This window comes from Acanthochromis polyacanthus, chromosome 5 (assembly GCF_021347895.1).
Source record: "Acanthochromis polyacanthus isolate Apoly-LR-REF ecotype Palm Island chromosome 5, KAUST_Apoly_ChrSc, whole genome shotgun sequence".
NCBI classification, from domain to species: Eukaryota; Metazoa; Chordata; class Actinopteri; family Pomacentridae; genus Acanthochromis; species Acanthochromis polyacanthus.
Genome location: NC_067117.1, coordinates 11279205 through 11303229, shown reverse-complemented (window position 1 = coordinate 11303229; position 24025 = coordinate 11279205). Strand labels below are relative to the sequence as shown.

The 24025-nt window shown below is 40.9% G+C and overlaps 3 protein-coding genes and 1 long non-coding RNA gene across 5 annotated transcripts; 2 read left to right on the top strand and 2 right to left on the bottom strand.

Moving 5' to 3' along the window:
- Window positions 1-278: 278 nt before the first annotated feature.
- On the bottom strand, window positions 279-3423 carry LOC127533922 (uncharacterized). Of its 2 annotated transcripts, none has more exons than XR_007941814.1 (3): window positions 3309-3423; window positions 486-625; window positions 279-385 (listed from the first exon to the last, which is right to left on the bottom strand). It is a non-coding gene; the product is annotated as an uncharacterized LOC127533922 (long non-coding RNA). The 2 variants fall into 2 exon arrangements; XR_007941813.1 differs by having other exon boundaries at window positions 279-382.
- A 1870-nt stretch (window positions 3424-5293) lies between these two features.
- On the top strand, window positions 5294-7023 carry LOC110961960 (adenosine receptor A1-like). Its single transcript, XM_022209781.2, has 2 exons — window positions 5294-5708; window positions 5898-7023. Exons 1-2 carry the CDS (start codon window positions 5380-5382, stop codon window positions 6550-6552), a joined length of 984 nt encoding a protein of 327 aa, XP_022065473.1. The 5' UTR covers window positions 5294-5379; the 3' UTR covers window positions 6553-7023.
- A 1179-nt stretch (window positions 7024-8202) lies between these two features.
- gnat1 (guanine nucleotide binding protein (G protein), alpha transducing activity polypeptide 1) lies at window positions 8203-11965 on the top strand. Its single transcript, XM_022209782.2, has 9 exons — window positions 8203-8442; window positions 9544-9586; window positions 9675-9816; window positions 9923-10080; window positions 10166-10294; window positions 10404-10533; window positions 10634-10787; window positions 10879-11095; window positions 11175-11965. Exons 1-8 carry the CDS (start codon window positions 8337-8339, stop codon window positions 11067-11069), a joined length of 1053 nt encoding a protein of 350 aa, XP_022065474.1. The 5' UTR covers window positions 8203-8336; the 3' UTR covers window positions 11070-11095; window positions 11175-11965.
- A 43-nt stretch (window positions 11966-12008) lies between these two features.
- Window positions 12009-22740, bottom strand: edem1 (ER degradation enhancer, mannosidase alpha-like 1). Its single transcript, XM_022209773.2, has 12 exons — window positions 21558-22740; window positions 19171-19243; window positions 18627-18730; window positions 17953-18124; window positions 17667-17850; window positions 17337-17511; window positions 16742-16862; window positions 16481-16651; window positions 16318-16391; window positions 15985-16081; window positions 14655-14840; window positions 12009-14526 (listed from the first exon to the last, which is right to left on the bottom strand). Exons 1-12 carry the CDS (start codon window positions 22025-22027, stop codon window positions 14437-14439), a joined length of 1917 nt encoding a protein of 638 aa, XP_022065465.1. The 5' UTR covers window positions 22028-22740; the 3' UTR covers window positions 12009-14436.
- Window positions 22741-24025: the final 1285 nt, after the last annotated feature.

The window sequence follows — 24025 nt, the reverse complement described above, 5'->3', positions numbered from 1 at the left end:
GATAGAATGGTTTGAAGTGAGTAAGACCTAATATTTAGGTGCTTGCAAAAACTGTGTCAAGCCTGTGACCCATTGACATCAGCAAACGTCTGCATTTTCCTTTAGTGATGCTTTTCCAGGCTGTCACTGCAGCCTTGTTCAGTTGTTTGTTCTGCGGGGTTATTCCCTTCAGTCTCCTCTTGAGCAGGTAAAATGCAGTTTTTTCAGAGCAGTTCAAACAACACATCGTACAAACTGCTTCTTTTCTAGAATAAGTGACTCTGTCAGTTCCAACTTACATCTGGTCAGCCGATGGACGGATGTCTTTAGACTTAATTAATTCATCCTTCGACTGGTCGCTCTTGAAGGACAGACAGCCGGGTTCAGGACAGTCTGGTCTCTGCTGCTGGAGAACAGATAAAAGCTGATGAAACCATCTACAAGCTGTTCATAAGCACAACAACAACTTTGAGTCTGAAATGTCTGTCTGTCAGTTGTACTCTCACCTTCCACCTACAGATCATCTGAAATGAAGGGGATGCTCCTTTGACTGGTTACTCTTCCCAGACACACAGCTGGATCCAGGTCCAGGTCCAAGCCCAGGTCCATGTCAGGTCCAGGAGAGTGTGTGTTCTGCTGCTCTAGGCTTCAACACACAGAGGAGTGAGTGTGAATAATGACAGCAGTGATGTGATGCTGAGCTCTAACCCTTAGAGATGCTCATCTCACCTCTGAGCTTTGCTCTGGTTCTCATGTTCCCCACACAGAGATCTTTTAGAGGGAGGGACTCCCTCCTCTCTGTCCTCACACTGATGCATAGCAGACAAACACAACAACCTGCTGTGAGAGTCACACATTAGTTCTCCTCCTTCCTCTCAGTCACATGAGAAACACACTCAGTTCTGATTGGAGAAAACCTGTCCAGCTTTGGGACAGCTGCTTCACCCCAACACTCCATCTAAAAACTGAAAAGCTCTTCAACATCTGACATGTTTCTCTTTGTATAAGTCCTCTATATCCAGTCAGAGGCTGCAGTGGCAGCTGCTCCAATCATCCAAAGTCAATCATGTTACCTTGATGCTGCTAAACTCACATCCACATCAGCTCCAGAGACGTTCTACCTTCATCTGTGGAGGGAACAGCCAGAGCAGAGCTGAAACATGACAACTTCTCCTTGCAGGAACAGTAAAGTCTGATCTGGCCTTTAATGTTCCCATGTTGCTGTGATTCTTCCACATGTTCACATCAACCACATCTACATCCTTTATAAAAAAAAAAAAACTGCTTTCTGTTCACATTAGCCTCTGAAACATAACTGTGGAGAGTGTGAAGAAGAAAAGCCAGAAATGAGAAATGAATGTGACTGTGGATGTAGAAACTTGTCAGTATAAACTTCTGATAGAAATGTTTCATTGCCAGGTAGAAACGGTGAGTCAGACAGATCCTTCAGGCTCAGCAGGAGTCAGAAAGACGGTCTGAGTCTGCTGAAAGAAAAACCTGCAGGCAACCAGGTGATGTTCACACAGTCTGTTACCATGGTAACCGGACTTCCCTTCATCTCAGAGCAACAAACTCAGAGTTTTCACTACAAACCTGCTTTCTGGATCAGAGTCCTGTTGCAGATCCTGTGTCTGCAGAAAGTCAGAAAAGCGTAGTTCTATTCTTTCAGCTTTGATTTGAACATTTTTACATTTCATTTCTGCGGCCTGTCTGTCCTCAGTTCTACTGCTGATACCAAATATGAAATGAAACAAGGAATCTGTAAAATCCAAGATTAGACATTAGACTGAGTTGCTTTTGTCTTTTTTTATACCTGGAAACCAGAAAAAAAAAGTTAATTTTAAATAAAATAAAATAGAAAAGAACAAAGATCACACAAAGTTAAGTTTATGTCGTTGTGTCACAGTCAGATATGTATTTATGAGTTTCTGCCACTGTGGATTGAATCCACTAATTAACTATCAGATGTCTGATCAGCTGAACTGGTTGGATTTAGTTCAAACACAAACACCAACATTATTCTAGACTGCTTCTAGTTGTCAGGTTTGTTTCCTCGTTCAGCTTCACACATGAATAAAGTTAGACATCTGGAACACTAGTTCAACATATAGGGAGGAGTTTTACTGCTTTTGTCTCCTTTTTTCTGCATTTTGACTTTACTGCAGCCGGCATGAATATATGTGACGCTTTTCTCTGCAGCCCTGCCTCAGTCCAAAGCAGACGAAGAGAAAAGGTGGACATGAGAGGGAGATGGAGAAGAAAAAAAGGTTGCTCGAGGAGGAAGGGGCAAAGTGTTATAAAATAACACACGTTTCATCAACCCCTGCCCAGATCCAGCAGTGTACAGTTGAAAATAAATGATGCTGCTACTTCAAGTAAGTTTACAAACGGTCGGTTCTTCTCACAAATGCATCATCAGACTTCAAAGGCCAAAATATAATAAAAAATGTCTGGCCCAAATAAGCTCCACAGGTGTCAAGTGGGTTGCAGGAAGCCTGAAAACGTTTGAGACCCCCTCTTCAGGTAGGATAGGCAGTTGACTTACAATTTTCAGTTATAAAATGAACATTGGTGTTTGCATATACTATTAGCTATGACCAGCTGACATCTAAATGATTTGCTGACAAAATAATATATATTTTTTTAATTCCACATGTTATATAAATAATAGGAAAAGGAAAATATTGGAAAAATTGGTGAGGGTAGTGAAGAGATTACAGAAAAGAAAAGTACTGGACTGTATGGAGCTGTCGTTATGGTTGTGTTTAATAGACTTACTGTCTGTTTAGTAGTGTTGTAATTGCTATAACATAACTGTAAAAGGCATATTTTTGGAAGGAAAAAACAAAATTTTGGTGCATTATCCCACGTGACACAACCCTTGCAGTGGCAGAAGTGGCCTGACTGATTGGAAATCTCCCGGCCTGAATTTCTTTCCCAGTCCGGCCCTGTATGTATCTATCTACTGATTCATATCTGGGCTGCACAGTGGACTAGTGGATTAGTGGTTAGCACTTTCGCCTTGCAGGAAAAAGATCCCCGGTTCAAATCCCGGCCTGGGCCTGGGATCTTTCTGCATGGACTGTCTGCATATGTAGCCCTGCGACAGACTGGCGACCTGTCCAGGGTGTCCCCTGCCTTCGCCCGAGTCAGCTGGGAAAGGCTCCAGCACCCCCCGCGACCCTAGTGAGGATAAAGCGGTGTATAGAGAATGGATGGAATAAAAATGGATGGATGGTCCGATGCAGTCTCGATGATGACGTTTCACGTGTACGCGAGAACGCAGGTCCGGACAGTTACGTACTGAGAAACGGCCACAATCTTCTTACCGCAAAGGTACAAAGCTGCTCGTCTTCAAAGCTTCTTCAAATCCAAACGAAATACAATCAAAAGATCAAACTAATGTCATTGGTGCATTCAGGTGCAGCCAGACAACAAGTTGCGTTCATGAGCGTCGGAAATCGGACAATCAGTAATGTAAATTTCCAACGAAAATTTTAGAGGGTGCAACATCCTACAGTTTATTCCTACTACCTACTACCTACTACCGGCTTCCTCCTACAGTCCAAAAACATGCTGAGGTTAATTGGTGAATCTAAATTGTCTGTAGGTGTGAATGCGAGTGTGATTGTCTCTATATGCAGCCCTGTGATAGACTGGTGACCTGTCCAGTTCCGGGGTATCCCCTGCCTTCATCCTAAATCAGCTGGGATAGACTTTAACCTTGCCCCCTCAAATGAGGAAGAGTTGTACAGAGAATGGATGGATTTCATTTCAGGTGAACTCTGAGCGCTTTACAGTAAAGTTCATATTGCACCAGAGTCCGTAGTATTCATCCACCACTTTCATTCTGGCGACTGTATTTTCTTCACATTTAACTTGAATAAAACCTGCTTCTTTTTTTGATACAGACTTTGATTATGTCTCAGATATACCTTTAGAGACAAATCAAAATCAGTAGCTTGCACAAAATTCTTTAATTTTTGACATTTTTCCTCTTTCCCTTCAGGGGTCGCCACAGCGAATCAATTGCCTCCATCTAACCCTGTCTGCTGCATCTTCTTCTCTCACACCAACTACCTTCACGTCCTCTTTAACCACATCCATAAACCTCCTCTTTGGTCTTCCAATTTTTGACATTTTTAAGTCTCACAATTTGCTATGGGTTTGGTTGACAGCACCACAACTTCCAACTACTCAGCGCCGTTCACCCTGGCAGGAAACTTTTGACTCCTGGAAGGATTTACCAGCTGTGGGGCAAATGTCATTCATCAGAGGGTGAATATTCCTCTTCAGAATATGAGTAAGCCATTACTTGACAAAGTACTTTGTCAGCGTTGACCAGACCTCTCGGTATGGTGAGTTTTCTCACTCTAAAATGTGCCGTCTTGCGCTCTGATACGCTCCGACGGCGAGTCTCGTCTCCTCGGTTTTCAAACTCTGTAAACTCCAAAACTTTGAATGAAAACACGCCCACAACTGATGCTCAGATTGAAGTTCCAGATGTCCCCCATCTCCTGGTGTACAGTACATGAGGCACAGGAGGCAGTATATTTGAAGCTATGGCTTGTTATGTTCAGCAATATTGCTTGTTGCAATATTGCCACTTTGGCGCTTAAAGGGTTAAATTGCAAGTTTTCCGAACCGACTAGTCGCCAATAAAATTAGCGACTCGTCGGTTCGGAAATTAGTCGAAATTCCCATCCCTATTGTAAATGTATATACTGTATGCTATCCTTACAAGTCTACTACTGATACCATGTCAGAATTTATACATTTTCATTTGTTTTCCAAGAACTGGCTAACATGGTGTGTTTTTGGGGGAACTGAAGAAAAACAAAAGCAAATGACATCCTTAGGGAAGCTCTTAAATTTAGCTACAGTGATATTTTTGCATAAATGAAAATGTTCTGTAAGTAAGTTATATTATTCCTAAATGTTTAGAAACCTTTTAGAAAGGGTCTCGTATTATCAGAGTACCAATTCCACACAAATCAATCAGTGGTTATTTTGGGAAGGTTGATGTGTGCAGCCTCACTCACTGAACTTGCGCTCACAGCAAGAAGTAGCTTCAATAAGCGGAAATATATTTCACACTAATGTGTGCAAACAGAATTTCCCTCATATGCATAAACAACCAGAAGCTCGAGTCCTGACTCCTTCCGTGAATATGGGTTTGTTTCGAGGTACAACCGCCCTGCATTTCATCAAGGATGTGGTTTTGTGGCCTCCTGTTTTAGACAGCCTGTCTTTTTTTCAACTCACATAAACCATCAGACCTATCTAAGGTTCGATCTGTAGATAAATTGTAGATGCATGTTGAGGGGAAGGACTTCTTCAGAAGAGTCACAAAGGCACACAGGGCATTGAGGCTCAGATATTTGTCATCTAAGAGGCACTATGGATGCTGGAGAAGTGATTTACACAGTGATGGAAGTGCTCATTGCTGTTAGCTGCTGTCTCGGTAACTTGTTGGTTATTTTGGCTTTGTGGACCAGTAAAAGCATTCAGCAGCCCACATACTGCCTCATCGTGTCTCTGGCTGTGGCTGACTTCATGGTTGGCTGCGTGGCCATACCGCTGGCTGTCGTAGTGGACGGACGAGTGGAGACTTCATTCCACACTTGTCTCTTCATCAGCTGCGTGGTCATCCTGTTCACTCTGGTTTCAGTCCTGTCTCTTCTGGCTATCGCAGTGGATCGCTATCTGCGGGTCTACATCCCTCTCAGGTAAGATTTCTTCAAAGAGCAGCGCTAGGCACGCCTTTGAATCACAGGCTTTGCATTTTTAGTCAACCTTCATCAGCCTGGTAAATGACTTGCACTTCTTTACATTCTAAATGCGATTTTTACATGTTTTTACACTGAATGTCAGAATGCACATTTTACATCACCAATTACTGCTGTGTTTCTTCATAGGTACAAAAGGACTGTAACCCAGAGACATTCTTATCTGGTGGTCGTTGCATGTTGGCTTGGTGCAATACCACTGAGTTTCACTCCCATTCTCGGATGGTACAACCACAAAGACCTGCCTGAGTCTGTCAATTCTACATTCGTCTGCCAGTTCGTAGCCGTCATCCCCATGTCTTACCTGGTTTGTTTCCATTTTTTTCTCTGCACCTTGACACCTCTGTTGGTGATGACTGCATTGTACAGCTACATCTTCTGTTCTATTCGAGGAAACCTTCGCGAGAAACCAGGCAACGTTACCCCGAAACAGTCCCGGAACTACCTGAAGAAAGAGAAGCAGCTTGCAGGATCTCTGTCGCTGGTCTTGGCTCTGTTTGCACTGTCCTGGCTCCCTCTCAACTTAATGAACTGCATTGTTTACTTCGGCAAGCAGAATGATGTACCTGTAGCAGCATTCTATGTTGGTATTTTGCTTTCTCATGCTAACTCAGCTGTGAACCCAGTTGTGTATGCGTTCAAAATGCAAAAAATCAAGGCAGCATATCGGAAGATCTGGAGACGGGGTATATCATGTGCAGCAGAAAATCAGACTTATCAGTCAAGCCAGACAACAGACAACAATCCCAGCAGCAACATGAACAGTGGGACCAACAATGACTGATCACAGATTTCCTTGTTTGTGTGTCTCTTTGTTCTTCGTGATCACACCTTTGACTCATGACTAAAAATCTACCTTGTTGAGAACAAATATTGGTACATTTTCCTTGACTAAGCAATATATGTTCCATTTTAGCTGATTCTGGGTCCTTTTATAGATTATCAGATGCTGTAATTTGTGTAATACATCATATTTTTGCAGGTTCACTGTGTGATAGTTGAGCCCTTTGTTTTTTCACTTCATTTAGTTGTACTTTGTCATTTAAATTTCATTTCATTTTTTCTGAGTAAAATGGAAAACCAGTGTACTCTCCTCAGTGTATTCTATTTAAAGTGTAGTTTCAAGCTGATCAGGAAGTGAAAGTTTTTTTGGGGGGGGTTTCAACTTTCATCTGACATGTAACTGATATCTATATTCTGTGATGTACGCACTTTAAAATACTTTATACTAAAAATAAAAGAACAACATCAAGTACTAGGACAAACAATGTTTCAGTTTGTACGAAGACATCATTAAGCTCTTTAGTTTATCCTACACTGCTGCCTAATGTGTCTAGAGATGAGTTTATATCTGTCATAACTTGAATAGATAAAATGTAAAAGTAGAATTTTACTTTTATTTTACACAGTTCTGTATACTGCTCAGCTGTTTATACAAAATTAGTAACTAGTTTCTGTAGTTGTCTAGCAAAGTAAAACAAAATTCCCTGTAGCTACTGTACTTGAGTAAATGCTCTCAGTAACGCCAGTTTACTGCTGATCTTCGCAGTGGTGACTCAGGAGTTTTATCACTGTCATATCCTCAAAAGAGCATGGTGAAGTTAAAGAGACAATACATTTACAGAGTACAATTCTAACCAGAAGTGACATGCAATGGTAAAGCACATGGACAAAAAACAAGTTACAGAATGTGTAGAAAAATGTAGTTCACTGAACACACACACACAGCCTGTAGATGCATGTGTACATAATTGAAAGTGAGTAGCTTAGGATCCTTAACCAGCTTCAGATTGGGGTCAATGAGATCTGTCAGGTGAAACCGCAAAGCTCTTTAAGCACTTCAGGTCTCACCCTTCAGTCTGCAGTATCCACTAAGTTGTACGACTTTCTTCATATTTGGACAGGGAGTTGAGGGTCTGGTTGTGTAGGAGCTGCCTGTTGTCTGGTGTGGGCTGTTTTTTTTTTTTTTTGGGGGGGGGGGGGGGGGGCGTTGTTGTAATACAGATTACAAAGCTGTTGTAGCATCATTAACGTTCTTTCAAAAGCCAAAACATGCAAGACCACACTTCTTCCAACATCAGATTCAATGTTTATCTCTATCCTAGTGTGCATATCCTTGAATTTAGTTTGGGGTAACCATGTTCCCAGCTATGTAAACACCCAAACCATTCAGCTTTACATGCTTCACTTTTCAAGACACCTTAGAACAGCATAGAGAGATAAGCACTTGAGCCGATGTTCATCTTCCGCTGAGCACAGCAAAGTCCCCCTAAAGGTTAGATCACTCCTACACTGATGTAGGTCTGCTTCTATTCGCACCTTTGGCTCTGCCCTAAAACACTCCTGTCCTTGTGCCCCATTGGCCACCGCTGATCAGGTGGCCAGAGGGCGCCCAAAATCCATTCCTAAGACAGGAAAATGCTCAAACAGTTCTCCAGTGTGTGCTGCAGGCTGTTGACGCATCAGTTGCACCGGTTAATCAGACAGTAGGCGAGTAGCTAGGACCTGCTTCCATTTTTCCTGACACTTGGCTTTTGAACAGAGGGGGACCAAGCCAGGAAAAGTAGGATGGGGGCTGGAGCTAGCGCTGAGGAGAAACGCTCCAGAGAGCTGGAGAAGAAGCTGAAGGAGGATGCCGACAAGGATGCGAGAACTGTCAAGCTGCTGCTGCTAGGTAAAGACAGAAACTGGCTCAGTGGAAACCCAGGAATTAAAACGGCTAAGATACATCATCTGGTTAAAGATGTTTAAGGGTCCATAGAGAAGATGGCAGTACTTTTTAACTCCACTTTTTATTCTAATTAAAATGTAGGGGATACATAACCTTTGTATGAAAAAGCTGGGGGTGAAAAGGCAGTGTAACAATATCTATTCCTTGTGTCAATTGTTATTTTTTCTTGACTTAATAATGTGTACATTTCTATTCATGTAAATCATATAAACAGATGCTGTGGACTGAGGTACAAGGGTTGCTGTGACAGTCATTATTCATCTGAACAAGCTTGAAAAACTGAAATTGTTTAATTGTAAAACTTGTAAAGGTGATGAAAGAAGGCAAGATGTTTGAGTAAAGGCTTAATAACCCGTGTCACTGAACTGCTAAGACACTTTGATAATCACTCAAGCCAATCCCCTGTTAATCCTGAAACAACAGGTCCTCTAGCACAAAGGGCTTAACCATGAAGGGCACAAACCCAAGCAGAGTCCCAGTACCATAACCTAAATAAATTACAGTATCTTATTAAATGAATAAGAACAAAAATGAGTTGGTGATGTCTGCGGTGATTCTCATCTTATGTTTAGTTTTTTTATATTTAAATTTGTTGGCCATTATAATGAAAATAATAAGCTGCCAAATAGAAGTTTCTACCTTTAGCCTTGTGTACAAACAGTTCTCAACCTATATCAGGATGTTACACATATTTCTTCATTCTCAGCTGTATCATCTCTTCCTAATAATGTAGGTCAGGGGCATGAGAAAAAGATTAGGCCTGAAGTAAGAAGTATTATGACCTGCTGGGATCCTCAGTCTTACAAATGCCACAAGATAACTACTGCAATTAACACCATGTATTCATACAAGTTACTAAAACCCAAGATTTGAAAAAACAACGGTTAGGAAAATTGCCATTATCTTAATTTTTCCACAAGATATTTCCCCAAATCCTGGAAAATGGAACATTTTGCATAAAGTTTGTAAAAAGAAAAAAAAATCAATCTATAAAGTACTATCTTACCAAACAGATTAATTATTTGTGTTTTGTATCTCTTATAGGTGCTGGAGAATCAGGCAAAAGTACTATTGTCAAACAGATGAAGTAAGATATTTGACTTAATATCAAGCAGTGGCTCATTTCTTCTTGATAGCAATGTATACTGTATTGTAATACTGTGTCTTCTCACCAGAATTATCCACAAAGATGGTTACTCACTTGAAGAGTGCTTGGAATTCATCACCATCATCTACAGCAACACCCTGCAGTCCATCATGGCCATCGTGAAGGCCATGAACACACTCAATATTAACTACGGTCATTCTGATCAGCAGGTAATGGCCGCTGACAAACACTTCCGTATGCTCATTAGAAGAAACTGATTTCAGTTTTGTGAAACAAACTTATATGTGTGTCTGCCCTCTTGGATCCTCCCTGCAGGATGATGCCAGGAAACTGATGCATCTTGCAGACACCATTGAGGAAGGCACCATGCCTAAAGAGCTGTCAGACATCATCTTGCGTCTGTGGAAGGACTCTGGCATACAGGCTTGCTTTGACAGGGCCTCAGAGTACCAGCTCAACGACTCTGCCGGATAGTAAGAAATCAGATAAGATGATGTCTAAAATTGGTCCACTGTCTCTAATCGGTGTTGCCAGGGACTGAATTTTACTTTCCAACAGCTACCTGAATGACTTGGAGCGACTGATCCAGCCAGGCTATGTACCCACTGAGCAGGATGTGCTACGATCAAGAGTAAAGACCACTGGTATCATCGAGACCCAGTTCTCCTTCAAAGATCTTAATTTCAGGTCGGGTAGTGCACTAATTCCCAAGAGGAAAACATTGATTCAACATTAGCTGGGCTCCCCGTTTGCACAATGGCAATCGTACAGAAAATCTGCTTCTATTTCCATGTAGAATGTTTGATGTGGGTGGCCAGAGGTCAGAGCGGAAGAAGTGGATTCACTGTTTTGAAGGTGTGACCTGTATCATCTTCATTGCTGCTTTGAGCGCCTACGACATGGTGCTGGTGGAGGATGATGAAGTGGTATGACAATCTTCTTTATAACTTTCGTCTCCTTGGGTGCTCTACAGTTGGTTTGCTTGCAATACTCTCGACGGGTATTTGAATGCAACTTTTCTTTCAGAATCGAATGCACGAGAGTCTGCACTTGTTCAACAGTATCTGCAACCACCGCTACTTTGCCACCACTTCCATCGTACTCTTCCTCAACAAGAAAGATGTGTTCATTGAGAAGATCAAGAAAGCTCATCTCAGCATGTGCTTCCCTGAATATGATGGTGAGATCCTCACTGTGCTTAGATTATGGCCTATTCTCAGACTTAAGAAATGAAATTAAATGAAACATGACCTTGATATCACCTTTTCCAGGTCCCAACACCTATGAAGACGCTGGTAACTACATCAAAATCCAGTTCTTGGACCTGAACATGCGCCGAGACATCAAAGAAGTCTACTCTCACATGACCTGTGCCACAGACACAGAGAACGTCAAGTTTGTGTTCGATGCCGTAACCGACATCATCATCAAAGAAAACCTGAAAGATTGTGGTCTCTTCTAAAAGCCACACCAAGAAACCCAGCCAAGGTGAGAAAAGTTAACAAAGTGCTATAATGATACTTGAAACTAACAGACTGACCGTCTAACAGCGATTCTGTTTCTGCAGGTGCTGTGGTCACCGTCACATTCCACAAACCTTTCTTCAATTCAAACGGAGGACTGAAGATGAAAACTGCCCCCTCAAACAGCCATCCTCAAACCAGCGAATGCAAAAAACATCTAATCAATTTGTTGTGTTCCAATCTAAGTTGTAGCTTTGACCAAAGACAGCTCCTTCCATCAGAAAATTCTGTGCAAATTTCAGATGAGTTGAATTTTAGTCAAATTAACTTTTCTCTGAGTCTCTTGAACTCATCTTTGGAGGGTCGTGTGATCTGTAGTTAAGACATCAAAAGCTTCTGTCAGCATAAAGTGATTTCTTCTCACATGTACTAATGTGAATAGATGTCCAGCTAACGCATTGTCTCTACGCTCCAGTAAGTGGTCAGTATACAGCCGAAGAGCAAACCAGATGGCCTCACCACCTGCATATGCACTTCAGCCTCTGTTAGAGATTTTAAATGAACTTGTCACTAGAAATGGCTTTTATGTACAGACACTTTGAAACACAATTCAAGCAGGTCACAGAAAATTTGTGTTAGAAAACTGTAACATTTTGCAGTAGTTTAAAAGGGCCAGTGTATATATTTAAACAGATTTCTATTGGACCTTTCATGAAGTAATGTGATACCATGTTGATCTGTAACACTGTTGAGTGGTAGACGTATTAAACTTCAATTTGAAAATCTTTGTTTAAAAAGTTAAATAAAAGTCTAGGCCTTTGAGCCAACTATCCTGTACAGAAACCAATAATTGTACACCTTGATTTAACCTATTAAAGCTTCTGTAGAAAACTCAGCACTTTTTCCATTATTCACACATTTAGAGCAACAAAGCAACATCTTGTTCATAATCCGTCATTTATTGATTTCACAGAATATTCCAGGTTCCTTTAAAGCAAAGAAACCTGGCACGTTTAGGATGGAACACATTTAGTTTTTCATACCGATTAAAGGAACAGTTCAGCATTTTGAGAATTCTTGCAGAGTTAGATGATCAGACCAATATAACTCGTGGGTCTGCACGATAAATGTGACGCTACATTCAGTGGCTGGATACCTTAGTTTAGCACAAAGAGTGGAAACAGTGATCAAAAATCAGCTATTTGCACCTCTAAATATCACAAGCTATCATGTTATGTCTTGGTCAATTTTGTTAAACCACAAAGCAGTGTTATAAGATTTATTTTTTTGTACACATTAAACAAATGTGATTTGAGTAGTGACATACACAGTGCTTGTAAATATAATTTGTTATGATCAGAGTCAAGCAAACTGTTCCATGTTTTCAGTCTTTGTGCTAACCTAAGGTAAGCGGCTGCTGGAAGTAGCAGCAACTCATTTTGACAGTTCACTAACCAAAACACCATACTTTCAAGATCCATGAATGAGCCTGTGAGAGCAAATATCAGCAATTTCTGTGCAGCAAAAGTTTGCAACACAGCTGGCATTCTGCACGCAAGCATCGCTCAGGCTATCAAGTGATATCGATCTTTGCATTTAACTCTTAGCGAGAAAGTGAATAAACATCATTATCCAGAATCTCAAACTGTTCCTTTAAAAATAATTTGAGAAGAAGTGATTCAGGTAATGTCACTGATATGAGCGGAGACAGTTTAAACAACACTTGAGAAAATGAACAGATGTCTCCCAAAACCAAAGATACTTAAGTTCAGACATAAATGAGTAACACAGCCAGTACAGTCAGGATGTTTGGCAAAAAATGAACCAGCCGGAAAATACACCTCAGCAGAGCTGTACATGAATCAAACATCACAGTTTTTCTGCCTGTGTGAGGAACAAAAGTGAATAATCACAGTACAACTGGATTTCAGTGTAGCTATTCTTTGACCTCAGATGACCAAGTTGTAACATTTGCATTATAAATATCTAAGGCTATCCTAAGACATTGTAGGCAACATTTCAAGAAAGTTAAGATTTTTTTATGAAAGCATTCATTCATTCATTTTTGTTTCTTTTAAACCCTGAGTTCTCACCACGACAATCAACCGGCATGATGTGCACTTAAGAGAAACAGCAAATGACAATTTCTGTCGAATCTAAACAAGAACCTGAAACTATGCAGGAGAAGCGGTGTAGCAATATGCCTGACAGAAAAATACAAGAAAACAGTCACATTTTCACTTTTTAAACCTTAAAAAAAAAAACATTTTATGGCTTGTTTTGTCATGTCTAAAGAGGAGCGTAATGTCATAATCAGCGTAAAACTGAACATACACATGGAATGACATTTTTTGTGCAATAACAGTGGCCTCAGAACATATTCAAACATGTTATCTATAACTAATATGCACTGTACAGCATCCAGAAAGACCTATACAAATTGAAGGCACTTTAAAGAGTCATCATGAACCTCTCTCTCATTCGGTCATGGCACATCTATGTCCCCACAGTAAGACATGGAGTAACTACGAGCCTGAGAGATCAATGCTTCTGTTTCTACTTGACAAATGTGCAAAACAAAACCAGAATAGAAGCCAATTTAAAATCCTTGCAATATTGCTCTTTATGAAAAAGAAAACAAATGATTTAGAGTCAAAGAGACGTGACAACTGTTTGAATAATTTTGAAGACTTGCCTCAGATGTACAAAAGATCAACAGTGTTCCTTCAGGCACAATCTGAAACATGTTACAACCTCACAGGAAACAGGGTTTTACAGTATGTGCATAAGTCATCGCCTGTTATTATCTGGTAATGTGAAGCCCTTATGTGAAAGCACTGATCTAGTCGAGTGAATCAACTGCAAAGAGGCACTAATCATCATGTTCAGAGAGATGTTTTTAGAGGTGAGTATTTTTATAGGCTATACGTTTTACACATGTGTGGCTAGATGGCACTGTTCCCATAAAAATAATATGATTCACAGCTCAGCTGTAATTCAAAATACACATACACACAAACACGCACACAATCGCACATGCACTCAAACCTGAACAGACAATTTTTTGCTCCACTAAAACACACCAGTTATCCTAAAACCACTTAAACAATCTCAATTAGTCACCAGCCAAAAAAGAAACAATAAAGGATGACTCCTCATTTGAAATCCTCACCCACCAAACAACAAAAACACTGACGCAAACTTAATTTAATACAACAAGAAATCGCACTGCTTTCTCAGGATTCCTTTAGTGTCAGGTTGCTGTCTGGTTCCTGAGCAGCAGAACAGATATGATGAGGATTCTGACCAACAGTGGATTTCTTCCAAGGCCTGTTCATGCAAATGTCACCACATCCTTTCACTCGCTCAAAAAAGTCCCACCATATGATCGATCTGCCTCATGTAGACGCTCTTCAATGGCAGAGCGTACCGTCGCTCCTCTGGGATCCTGTTACACTGCAGAGAGCAAAGGAAAGACTGTGACTGTGACAGCAAGAGGTGATTTTTACCATCACAATAAGTTACATCAGACACAGAAGATGGTGAGAGCAGTGATTCGGGGTGGATGGGTAATACAGCCTTACGTTGCTGATGTTGCTCGGAGCTGGCTGGCTGTGTGGTTCTCTTTCTGCCAGCGCTCCCTCCTCACATGGAAACAAGTCATTCCACTGTTTCTCCCTGAAGCGCTTGTCTATGGGCACGACGTGGCCCTCTGTGGTGAAGATGTACTTGTTATCGGATTTGTGAAGGGGGTTGTCCTCATCAAACAGCTGCAACACGAGAAAGATTTTTATCTAAATGACCGTCCAGACAAGGTTGAGCCAAGAAAGAACTCGAATTTTACACTGTTGGGTCACATTTGCAAATCAAATTAAATAAGGTGAGATTTTCAATGAAATACCTTGAATTTAAGATTGTGATAGTCTGCTTAGACACTCCCTTATGTCGTACGTAATAGTCTAGCTGTAAAAGCAGCCGCTTTCATCCAAAGAGATGTCCTCACTGTAATTTTTTTTAATCACCACAATTGTCTGAGGCTGAGCTAAGCAAGGACGCAGCTTCAGTGTTCCTTTGAAATAACATTCGCACACAAGGACATGGGCACTGCCATTACAAAGGATGATTCATCAAAACAGTAGCAGAGATCCCTCACTATACAACTGAAACTCTTTGCAAAACTTTTCAGTGTGATCGTTTAGTGCCTGGAGGTTGTAGCAGAGCAGATTTTAAAACCAGTAACATGTAGACAGTGGAAGGAGAGGACAAAATCCCCTAAAATGAGCGGCAAATGGCAAGCACATAATGTTAACTAATGATGGTTTAAGTCAATTATCCTGCAAATATGCAAATTATTTTTTATTCATTTAACCTTTATTTTACCAGGTGAGTTAGCTGAGAACAAGTTCTCATTTTCGATACCAACCTGGTCAAGAGGGAACATACAACAAGATAAACAGGTTCCATATACAGCAAATGAAACAGTACTAAAACAACAAGCTGTTCTCAGCTTCTCAAATGTTGTGTGTTGCTCTTTTCTTGTTGATATCATGATAAATTAAACATCTATGGGTTTGCAGCTGCTGATGTGAATTAATTAAGCAATTTACAAATGAAGCTCGAGCAAACTGTGATTGTATTTTCACCATTTTTTGCCATTTTAACAATTAATCTATGATATAAAACCTAGATTGGCCACAGCAATAATTACAAGGAAAGGGAATGGGTAAAATGGGATTACATCTACAATCCTTTTTTAAATTACTTTACATCACTCTAATCCTAAAAACCAGCAGGTAATCTTTAAATCTATTGCAATAACTTGTGTTAAAACACATCTAGTATCATATTTTCTCTTATGTTATTATACTCATATATTATCCAGTTTTATGTCCGACTATCTCAGGCGTAACCTACCAGGTAAAGGTATTTGCAGGTCTCACTCAGGAAAAAGCTCTCCATGCGATCCTCTTTGGATTTGTCCACGACGTGGTGCAGAGTTGCATACCCACATCTGCAAATACAACAATACAATAACTTTATTAATCCTGAAGGGAAATTCAATTGTCTGGGGTCTCATCCGTTTACTTTAGAATTAAATAATCTAATTGCTGATGGTAAAAAAAAAGATTACATTATTAAATAACACAGCTCTGCTCAGCACAAATAACACACAAAAGATATTGCAAAACTCCCCCAAACTGCTTATTAACTGTAAGGCAACATTAAACGCAATTACATGATCCATACCTGACTTTGGCATTTTCCTCAAGGCTCTGAAGAATATCCATTCCAACATGCAAATAGAAAGGATTTTTGGTCGCCTGTGGAAATTGACAATTAAAAAAAAAGTATAACAGATAACCAACATCCACCACTGTCAACGCTGTGAACAACAAGTCAGTACTGTTACCTGGTACAGCAGGTAAGTTGACTCCACCAGCTCCGGCCTTAAAGGGTAGAAGAGCACATCAGGAGCCTGCAGCTGCCAGTTGTACCTCTCCGGCAAAGCCCCGAAGCGCTTCCAGATGGCATAGTAGAAAGCGTGTAGGCAAATGGCATTATCCACATCACCATTCAGCACCTTCAACACAGAGTATTGCATATGTTGGATCAACACCACAACACATTTTTAAGCGTTAGCACAAGATCTCGGACAGCTGAAAGTACACACCTGCAGCCCAGGAAAGAAGGCCTGAAGGGAGTCGATCCAGGTGTTCATTATCTCACCGCTGAACATGTTCACATTAACATAGAGAGGTGGGTCGCCCTCTCCTTCATTGCAGGACTCCCGCCTGTAAAGACAGCAGGAGAAAGGGTTTTAAAATACGTAATACTACTCTGTGTAGAGAGCTGAGTATGCTTCTAGCATCATCTTATCATAACGGCACAAATATAGACACACCTAAAGCGCAATGACATATTTCTGCTTTTTCCACTGAAAACTAGGATACTGACAATTATGTGTCTTGCTTATTAACAGCTACTGTAGCTACATGTGGTTAGTGAGGAGGAAGACGTCTGTGTGGAAATGGGGATGTCCCATCACACATCTCATGACATGAAAGTCAAGTTTCGGAATTCAGATTTCCACATCCTTCAGAGCAGCGGTTTCAGTTCATCTTCGTCTGGCTTATCCAACAGGAACTGATTTACATAGTTTCACATTTCAGTTGCAGCCTCATGTGAAGCTTCTTAATGACACCAACACATACAGTTACCAAATGCACACCCACTACTGAATCCTGCTCTTCCAACGTGGGACTCACCCTCTTCTCAGGTGGTTCTGTATGCTCTCATAAGCAGCTTGAAACATCCGGTAGTCCTCTTTTTCACCAAAAAGGATGTACGATTTCAGCAAATACTCATAGAAGGAGTCCATACCAGCTCCGAGGCCGCTCTGCTTGCCAACCCACTGGCCTGTTTGGATGTTAACCACGTTCCCTACACAAAGAAATCACAGAGAGCTGCTTTAAATTGTGTGTGAACTGCAGGCATCATATTTTCCTGTCATGACTTTTATCATTTGAGGGAGTCACAAGCATAAATAAAACAACAGCAAGAAGGCAAGAAAGAGGTTTTCGCAGAGCTGTACTTACCCAGCAGACCGGTTTCATTGCTTCTCAGGTTCCACAGAGCTCTGACGGCTCGTCTGGCTACCCACTCAAATGTGGAATCTCCGATCAAGCGACTCAAAATCCCAAATTCCACCAGCAGGGACCCAGCGCCTGCAGTACACGTCTCATTGATGCTGTCAGGAGGAACTCCACTCTTCAGGTTCACCTGATAGAAAAAAATAAAGCCTCTGAGTGATGTTTCATTCTTTACATTATGGTTCCTAGAACTGCGATAACTCAGTACTTTGACCAGAGCAGGGCCACTCACCCTGGGGTAGGGGATGCCTGTGCTGGTGTTCTCAAAGGCTGGCAGCAAACGGACAGCCAAGTCATGAGCCAAGTGCAGCAGCTCATTATCGTAACCTTCAAAGCCCACCTTGCCAAATGGATGTTTTGGGTCAGTCAGCAGAATATGCGCTGAGATCAGGCTTCCCAATATCCTTCAAAGAAAAATGAATTCTTATACTGGGGGCTCAACACAGAAAGATAATGGTTTGCTGCAGTAATGCAATTGCTTAGTTTGAAACATTAGAGACAACACTCATCCTGATTTGGCTAATAGCAGTAATCAATAATTATCAAGACTAATCAAGTTTGGTCTATACAGTTAAACTTGAATAGCTACAAAAAATAATGTCTGTCTTGCTTCTGGGTTTCTATTTTGTATTTGTACAACTGAAACCATTTCTTTCTTTCTCTATGGAAAGAAATGCTGTTGTGAGTTGCTTAAAGAAGGACAAATTCACTAAAGTAATAATGAAAAGTGGAGTAGAGTATACGAAAGACTCTTAAAATGCTAAAAGATTACATGTCTGAACCGACAAATAAAGGTGACAATAAAAAAGAAACTTGTATCTCTTCTAGAAACCACCCTGATATCTGACTTTAACTTCACACTGCAATCACAGTAGTTCCTGGAAACAGTAGTAGTGGCATTTGTACCTGATGTTTGCCTCAAATACTTGGACAGTTGAGTCCTTGTCAAAAGATACAGTATCGATAACCAGTTTGACGGCTCTCTGGAACTCTGTCACATTGCCGAGCACCTGTGAAAAAAACAACAGCACAATAACCACATTAAATTAACATTTTTCTTAATGATACTATAACATTTTGTTTACTAGTGGGAATGTTACAGCTGACTGCAAAAGAGAACACTCTGAAATGTCAGTTTAAGGCTGACACATTAACAATCACACCTGACTCCACACACAAGATGGCACAAAACCCACATTTTGCAACAGAGGAAGTACAAACCACCACTGCACTAGATGTAACAGCAGGTAAAGGGTAAACACTGTGTGCAAATGTTACGTCTCTACACAAATCTGTCATAAGCTCCTCACGAAGCTCATGTTTTAAGTAAACACAATCTGTAAGCAAAGTCTTCTTATAAATTTTGCACATATTCTGTCTTCAAATGCTCAACTTTGCTTTCTACGAGCGATGACAAAAGAAGCTCCACTAAACGAGAAAAACTACTTACCAACAGGGTGTCTAAGGTGTCAATAAGTGTGAGTGAGTAGTTCCCCAAGACATCATTTATGTTGATGTTTGACCTGAAATAGAGGCAGTGAAACAGACTCTGTGGCGTCATGCACAAGTGGAAGACACAATTAACAAATCACAAAACAGAAAGGGTATTTAAATTCAACTACAAAGTGAAGCGTTTCGATGTGAGAGCAAAGTCTTATCCTTACTGATAAGATGAAAAGAACGGCAGACATTTTAATTCTAGATGTTAAGTCTTCCCACTAAGTAGAGGATTTGCTCTTGAACTGTCTGATCTCGCATCAACAACAGTTTGGGAATTGTGAGAGCCCAATAAAAGAAAAGAAAGCTGATCTGAAGACAGAGGATTGCCGTTCTCCATTAACATAGCTATTAACAACATAGGACAGAAACACAGCTGACAATTATTTTCTACTTTCACACAACCTGCTGATTATTATTTGACTATTTGCTTTGGTCTTTAAATGTCACAAAACAGAGGAAAAAACTGTGCATCAAAGTTTCCTGAAGCCTTTCTTGATCGACTTCTGTTGCCCAACCAACAGCCCAAAACCCAATTATAGTGATTTCAATTAATTAGTAAATATGAAAAGAAAGAAATCCTTAAAATTCACATGCTGAAATGAACTACCAAAGGGTTGACAAATTTTCTGACGACGGACAAGTTATTTCAGCTCCACTAGAGGCATAATTACTTCGCTGCAGCTCTGCATGTTCTTTGCATGTGTAAAGCAGGTTTTATTTAAACTAAATACAAAACCTGCGACACATTTCTAAAGTGCCATTTGCATTGTAGAACTAGAAGAAGAGTTGATGTATAACATTGCTGCCTCAGCAGCTGGAAGTTTTTACTTTAAAAGAACCTGTCTAAACTTGAGACAAGCATTTATTATCTTGTACACACCAAGATGATTTCTGAATACAGTCCTCCCACTGTCAGTTGTCATTAACTTTAGCAACCTCAAAGGAAATACATTCAAGGCAGTTATATTTATATTTTGAGGGAGACATCTCATAACCTGAACAGATTTGCTTTCATTCGACATTTCAGATTTGCTTATGAGGAAAGAAAACTCTTAGGAAATTAGTTTAAATGATAGACAGCGTGCAGAACACTTTGGTTTTCTTTCAAATTTGCTTCTGTTTAGCAGATCTTATTTCCATTTTTTATTCCCTCCATTCTCTATACACCGCTTTATCCTCACTAGGGTCTCGGGGGGTGCTGGAGTCTATCCCAGCTGACTCGGGTGAAGGCAGGGGTCACCCTGGACAGGTCACCAGTCTGTCACAGGGCTACATATACAGACAAACAATCACACTCACATTCACACCTACGGGCAATTTAGAGTAATCAATTAACCTCAGCATATTTTTGGACTGTGGGAGGAAGCCGGAGTGCCCGGAGAAAACCCACACATGCACAGGGAGAACATGCAAACTCCATGGAGAAAGATCCCAGGCCCAGGCCGGGATTTGAACCGGGGATCTTCTTGCTGCAAGGCGAAAGTGCTAATCACGACTCCACTGTGCAGCCCCCATTTTTTATTGTTTTATTGCTTGTTTTGCACCTTTCACACAATGGTTATTTGCTGCAACAGGTGACCTAGAAATTTTAAGACAACAGGTTGAACAGTAAAACTTTTCATAAGATGACCTATTACAAAAGAAATGTTCGTACACACAAATAAATCAGAATGCTCTTTGACATCTTTCCTGTCGGGCTGTCTGTTCTGCCCTGGGGAGTACAATCCTCTGCTGTTTTAGCTAAACTAGTGCACAGTGTATTTTTCTCCTCAGAGTGTAACATTTGAACACAAAGATAAGCAGCACACAGGCAAATAAATGGATGTGGGAGTGTGCTTCTTGCAAAGGCTAGACTTGTGCTGAACTGCATTACCTAACAACTGAGCGGTCGAACTGTGTTCAGCTTAAATTACTGTTTTTTAAGTGCTTTTTGTAAGCTTCAATGGGCACACTTTTCTGTCATATAATGAACTGCCTAACTCTGAGTTGCAGCCCTTTCCTCTCTGTCTTTATGAGAGTACGTATTTCCTTACTCACCATCCCAATTTTAAGTGGATGATGAGGGAGCCAGCTCCATAACATGACAGAAACCCCCCGGAGTCCCTAAGACCCACTTAGTTTGGGACCTGCTGTGCTTTCCAACGACTGGTGTGTAAGCCACAACCTGTGCAGCAGTAGGCAGCACTGAGAGCAGTAGCAGCGCACCGGGAGCTGCTTTGATTATAAAGTAAATGCAAATCGCGGTGTACTGAGAACAGTTAGGATAACTGGCTGTCCAGCAGTGTGTGCTGTGGATCACGGCAGCAGGTGCAGCCAGTTCGGCGCTGAGTGACTCACGGGTTTAGCACGTCTGGACCCCTCCCTTCACAGTCAATGGGATTCAGCTCGTCCTCGGGAAAGGCATATTTCATATAATTGTCATATCCGAAATAGAACATCTCTTTTGCCATGTCTTTCATCTTGGCTTTCAGCGCGTCCGGGAAGGAGCCGTATCTCCGGACGTACTCGTCCTTGTTGCCATCGAAGAAGCTCAGGTAGGATCCCCTGGCTGACTCCTCTCCAGCCTTCGCACAGGTGGTCGCCGTCTCTTCATATTTCTGAGCTTGTATTCGCTGAGACCAGGAGGTTCCGCTCGGTTCGGTGCCTTTCTCCTCCCTGAACAGCAAGTCTAATTTGTGCAAATTGAAACTGAGGGGGAAGTTGAAGCCCCAGCTAACGTTAGGTCCCAGTCCGAAGGCTAACCACAACACCCAGCTGAGGGAGAGTCTCAACACGACCAGACCAACTACTATCGACCTCCATTGCATCTTTGCCCCGGGTCGGTCTTGAAACGCATAATTCAAGTCCACATGCCTCCGAGGTGGTGAAAGAAAGCCAAATCCGCCGTTTGTCAGCCTAAGAAGGCTAGCAGGAGAGGCTGTGGTAGTGATTCCGCCTCATACACTTCCTGTCAACAAACCAGCCCCTCCCAGATCCTGGCGTTTGATTGGTTCTTCAAGCGTGTCGTCATTGACAGTGCCAGGCGGACTCGTCCTATGATTGGCCAACGAGCTGTCGGTCTCCTCGTTGCGTTTCGTGGCATTCCAGACGTGTCTTAATTTCACTTCTGCGCCAATAGAAAAGAGCCACAAGTGTGAAACGTTCAGAGGTGCAGAGGTTCAAAACCGAAACAAGATTTGGTTAAGTTTGAATCTCTAAAATGCAAAATCAGCGAGGCCAGCAAATCACACATGTAAGGAAAATTGAGGCAATAGAGTGAATAATGAATTCTGCATAATTTAAAGTGGGCACTGTCTAATAAGATCCCAAGAGTAAAAGTGCTGTCTTTATTGAGGATTAATAAATCATAAGCCATTAATTAAACATTTTTTTAAAAAAGTCTTAACTGATCTTCCTGAGAAAACCTCCAACATACCCCCAGTGGCCCACTCACCTCGATCTTGAAAACCTGTTGATATGTGATGCTTTATTGATGCAACATTGTATTTTGCTGCCCTCTGTTCACCCAGTTCTGCTTTTGTTTTTGTTAGTTTTTGTCTTTTTAAGAAAAAATCTTAATAAAAATACTGTTCAAAAAAGAAAACCTGCAAGTGTTTTATTATTACTATTAACAACGTACAAGGTTTTTGTTAGGGTTTGCAAAATAAAGTTTTCTTAATAGCATTACATTTATTGTCTTTATTGTCTCCCTCAACAAAAAGAAAGTCTGTCACCACTAACCATGAATGCATATGAAAACATTGTAAGGTAAAAGACAGGAGCTGCTGTTTAAAGTAGCAAATGCCATATATTTAAAGAGTATGACTCTTGTTTAAGACTAAAAATCTGTTAAGTCGCAGTTTGGATAGTTTCACATAAGAGGACTAAAGCACAGAAAGTTCTGGCTGCTCCTCGTTAATGCTCTGTGATAGGGTGGGGGTGGGGGGACACATTCTTTGTAGTTAGCTTGTTCTTTAAAACCAGTCACAATCATTCAAAGCCAAGGATGCAGCAACAGTGCCCCCTCAAATTAATGGCAACGGGGGAATAGCTGAAAGGAAAACTTGCATACAGGAAGGTAAGCACTGTCGTTAAAAGTACAGACAAACAAAAAAGGTGGATTAATTGCACAATTCAAATCTTAAGTTATCTATTTTAATGCCAGAGCTTACTTTTGTGTTTTACAAAAACAACTAATTTGTCTCTACTTTGAGTTAAAACACAGTCGCTTCATCATGTCTTTAGCTTTGCCCAAGACAAGTGTGACTGCTTTAAAGTGACACAAACACACCACAGCTTTTGTTTTCCATATAATAGAATAATGATGAGGTGCAGTCAGAACTTCTACACAGTTTTGTGTTAGTGCATGTTCTAATAACAGGTGGGAAAAAAGCCACAGGAGATTCATTCGCTTTCAGACATCTGCAGTGTTACACAGACTGTATATAGATATATTACTCAGGTTTTTACTTAGTCTATCGTGTAAAAGCATGTCAGACCTTATGTAAATAAATACCTGTGCTCATGTGCTGTAGCGATTTAAAGTCCCTATAAAAATCCTGAAGAAAAATAACTAATTTTTAACAATGAAATATCCCTCTAATGTCAGACAACACCCTCTGAAACAGATCTTCGTATTTTAGTTTTAATTCAGGTACACTATGATTCCAAATGGGAAATTTAAAGACTGCTGTTTTTATATTTTGCCTGATTCGGCCTCTCGTCAGGACTGTGTGGGTGTGTGTAGCTAGTATCTGATAGCTTCACTGTGAAAGTGTTTATACCTGTTATTGACACATGGAGTTTGGTCACCTGTAATCCCCAAC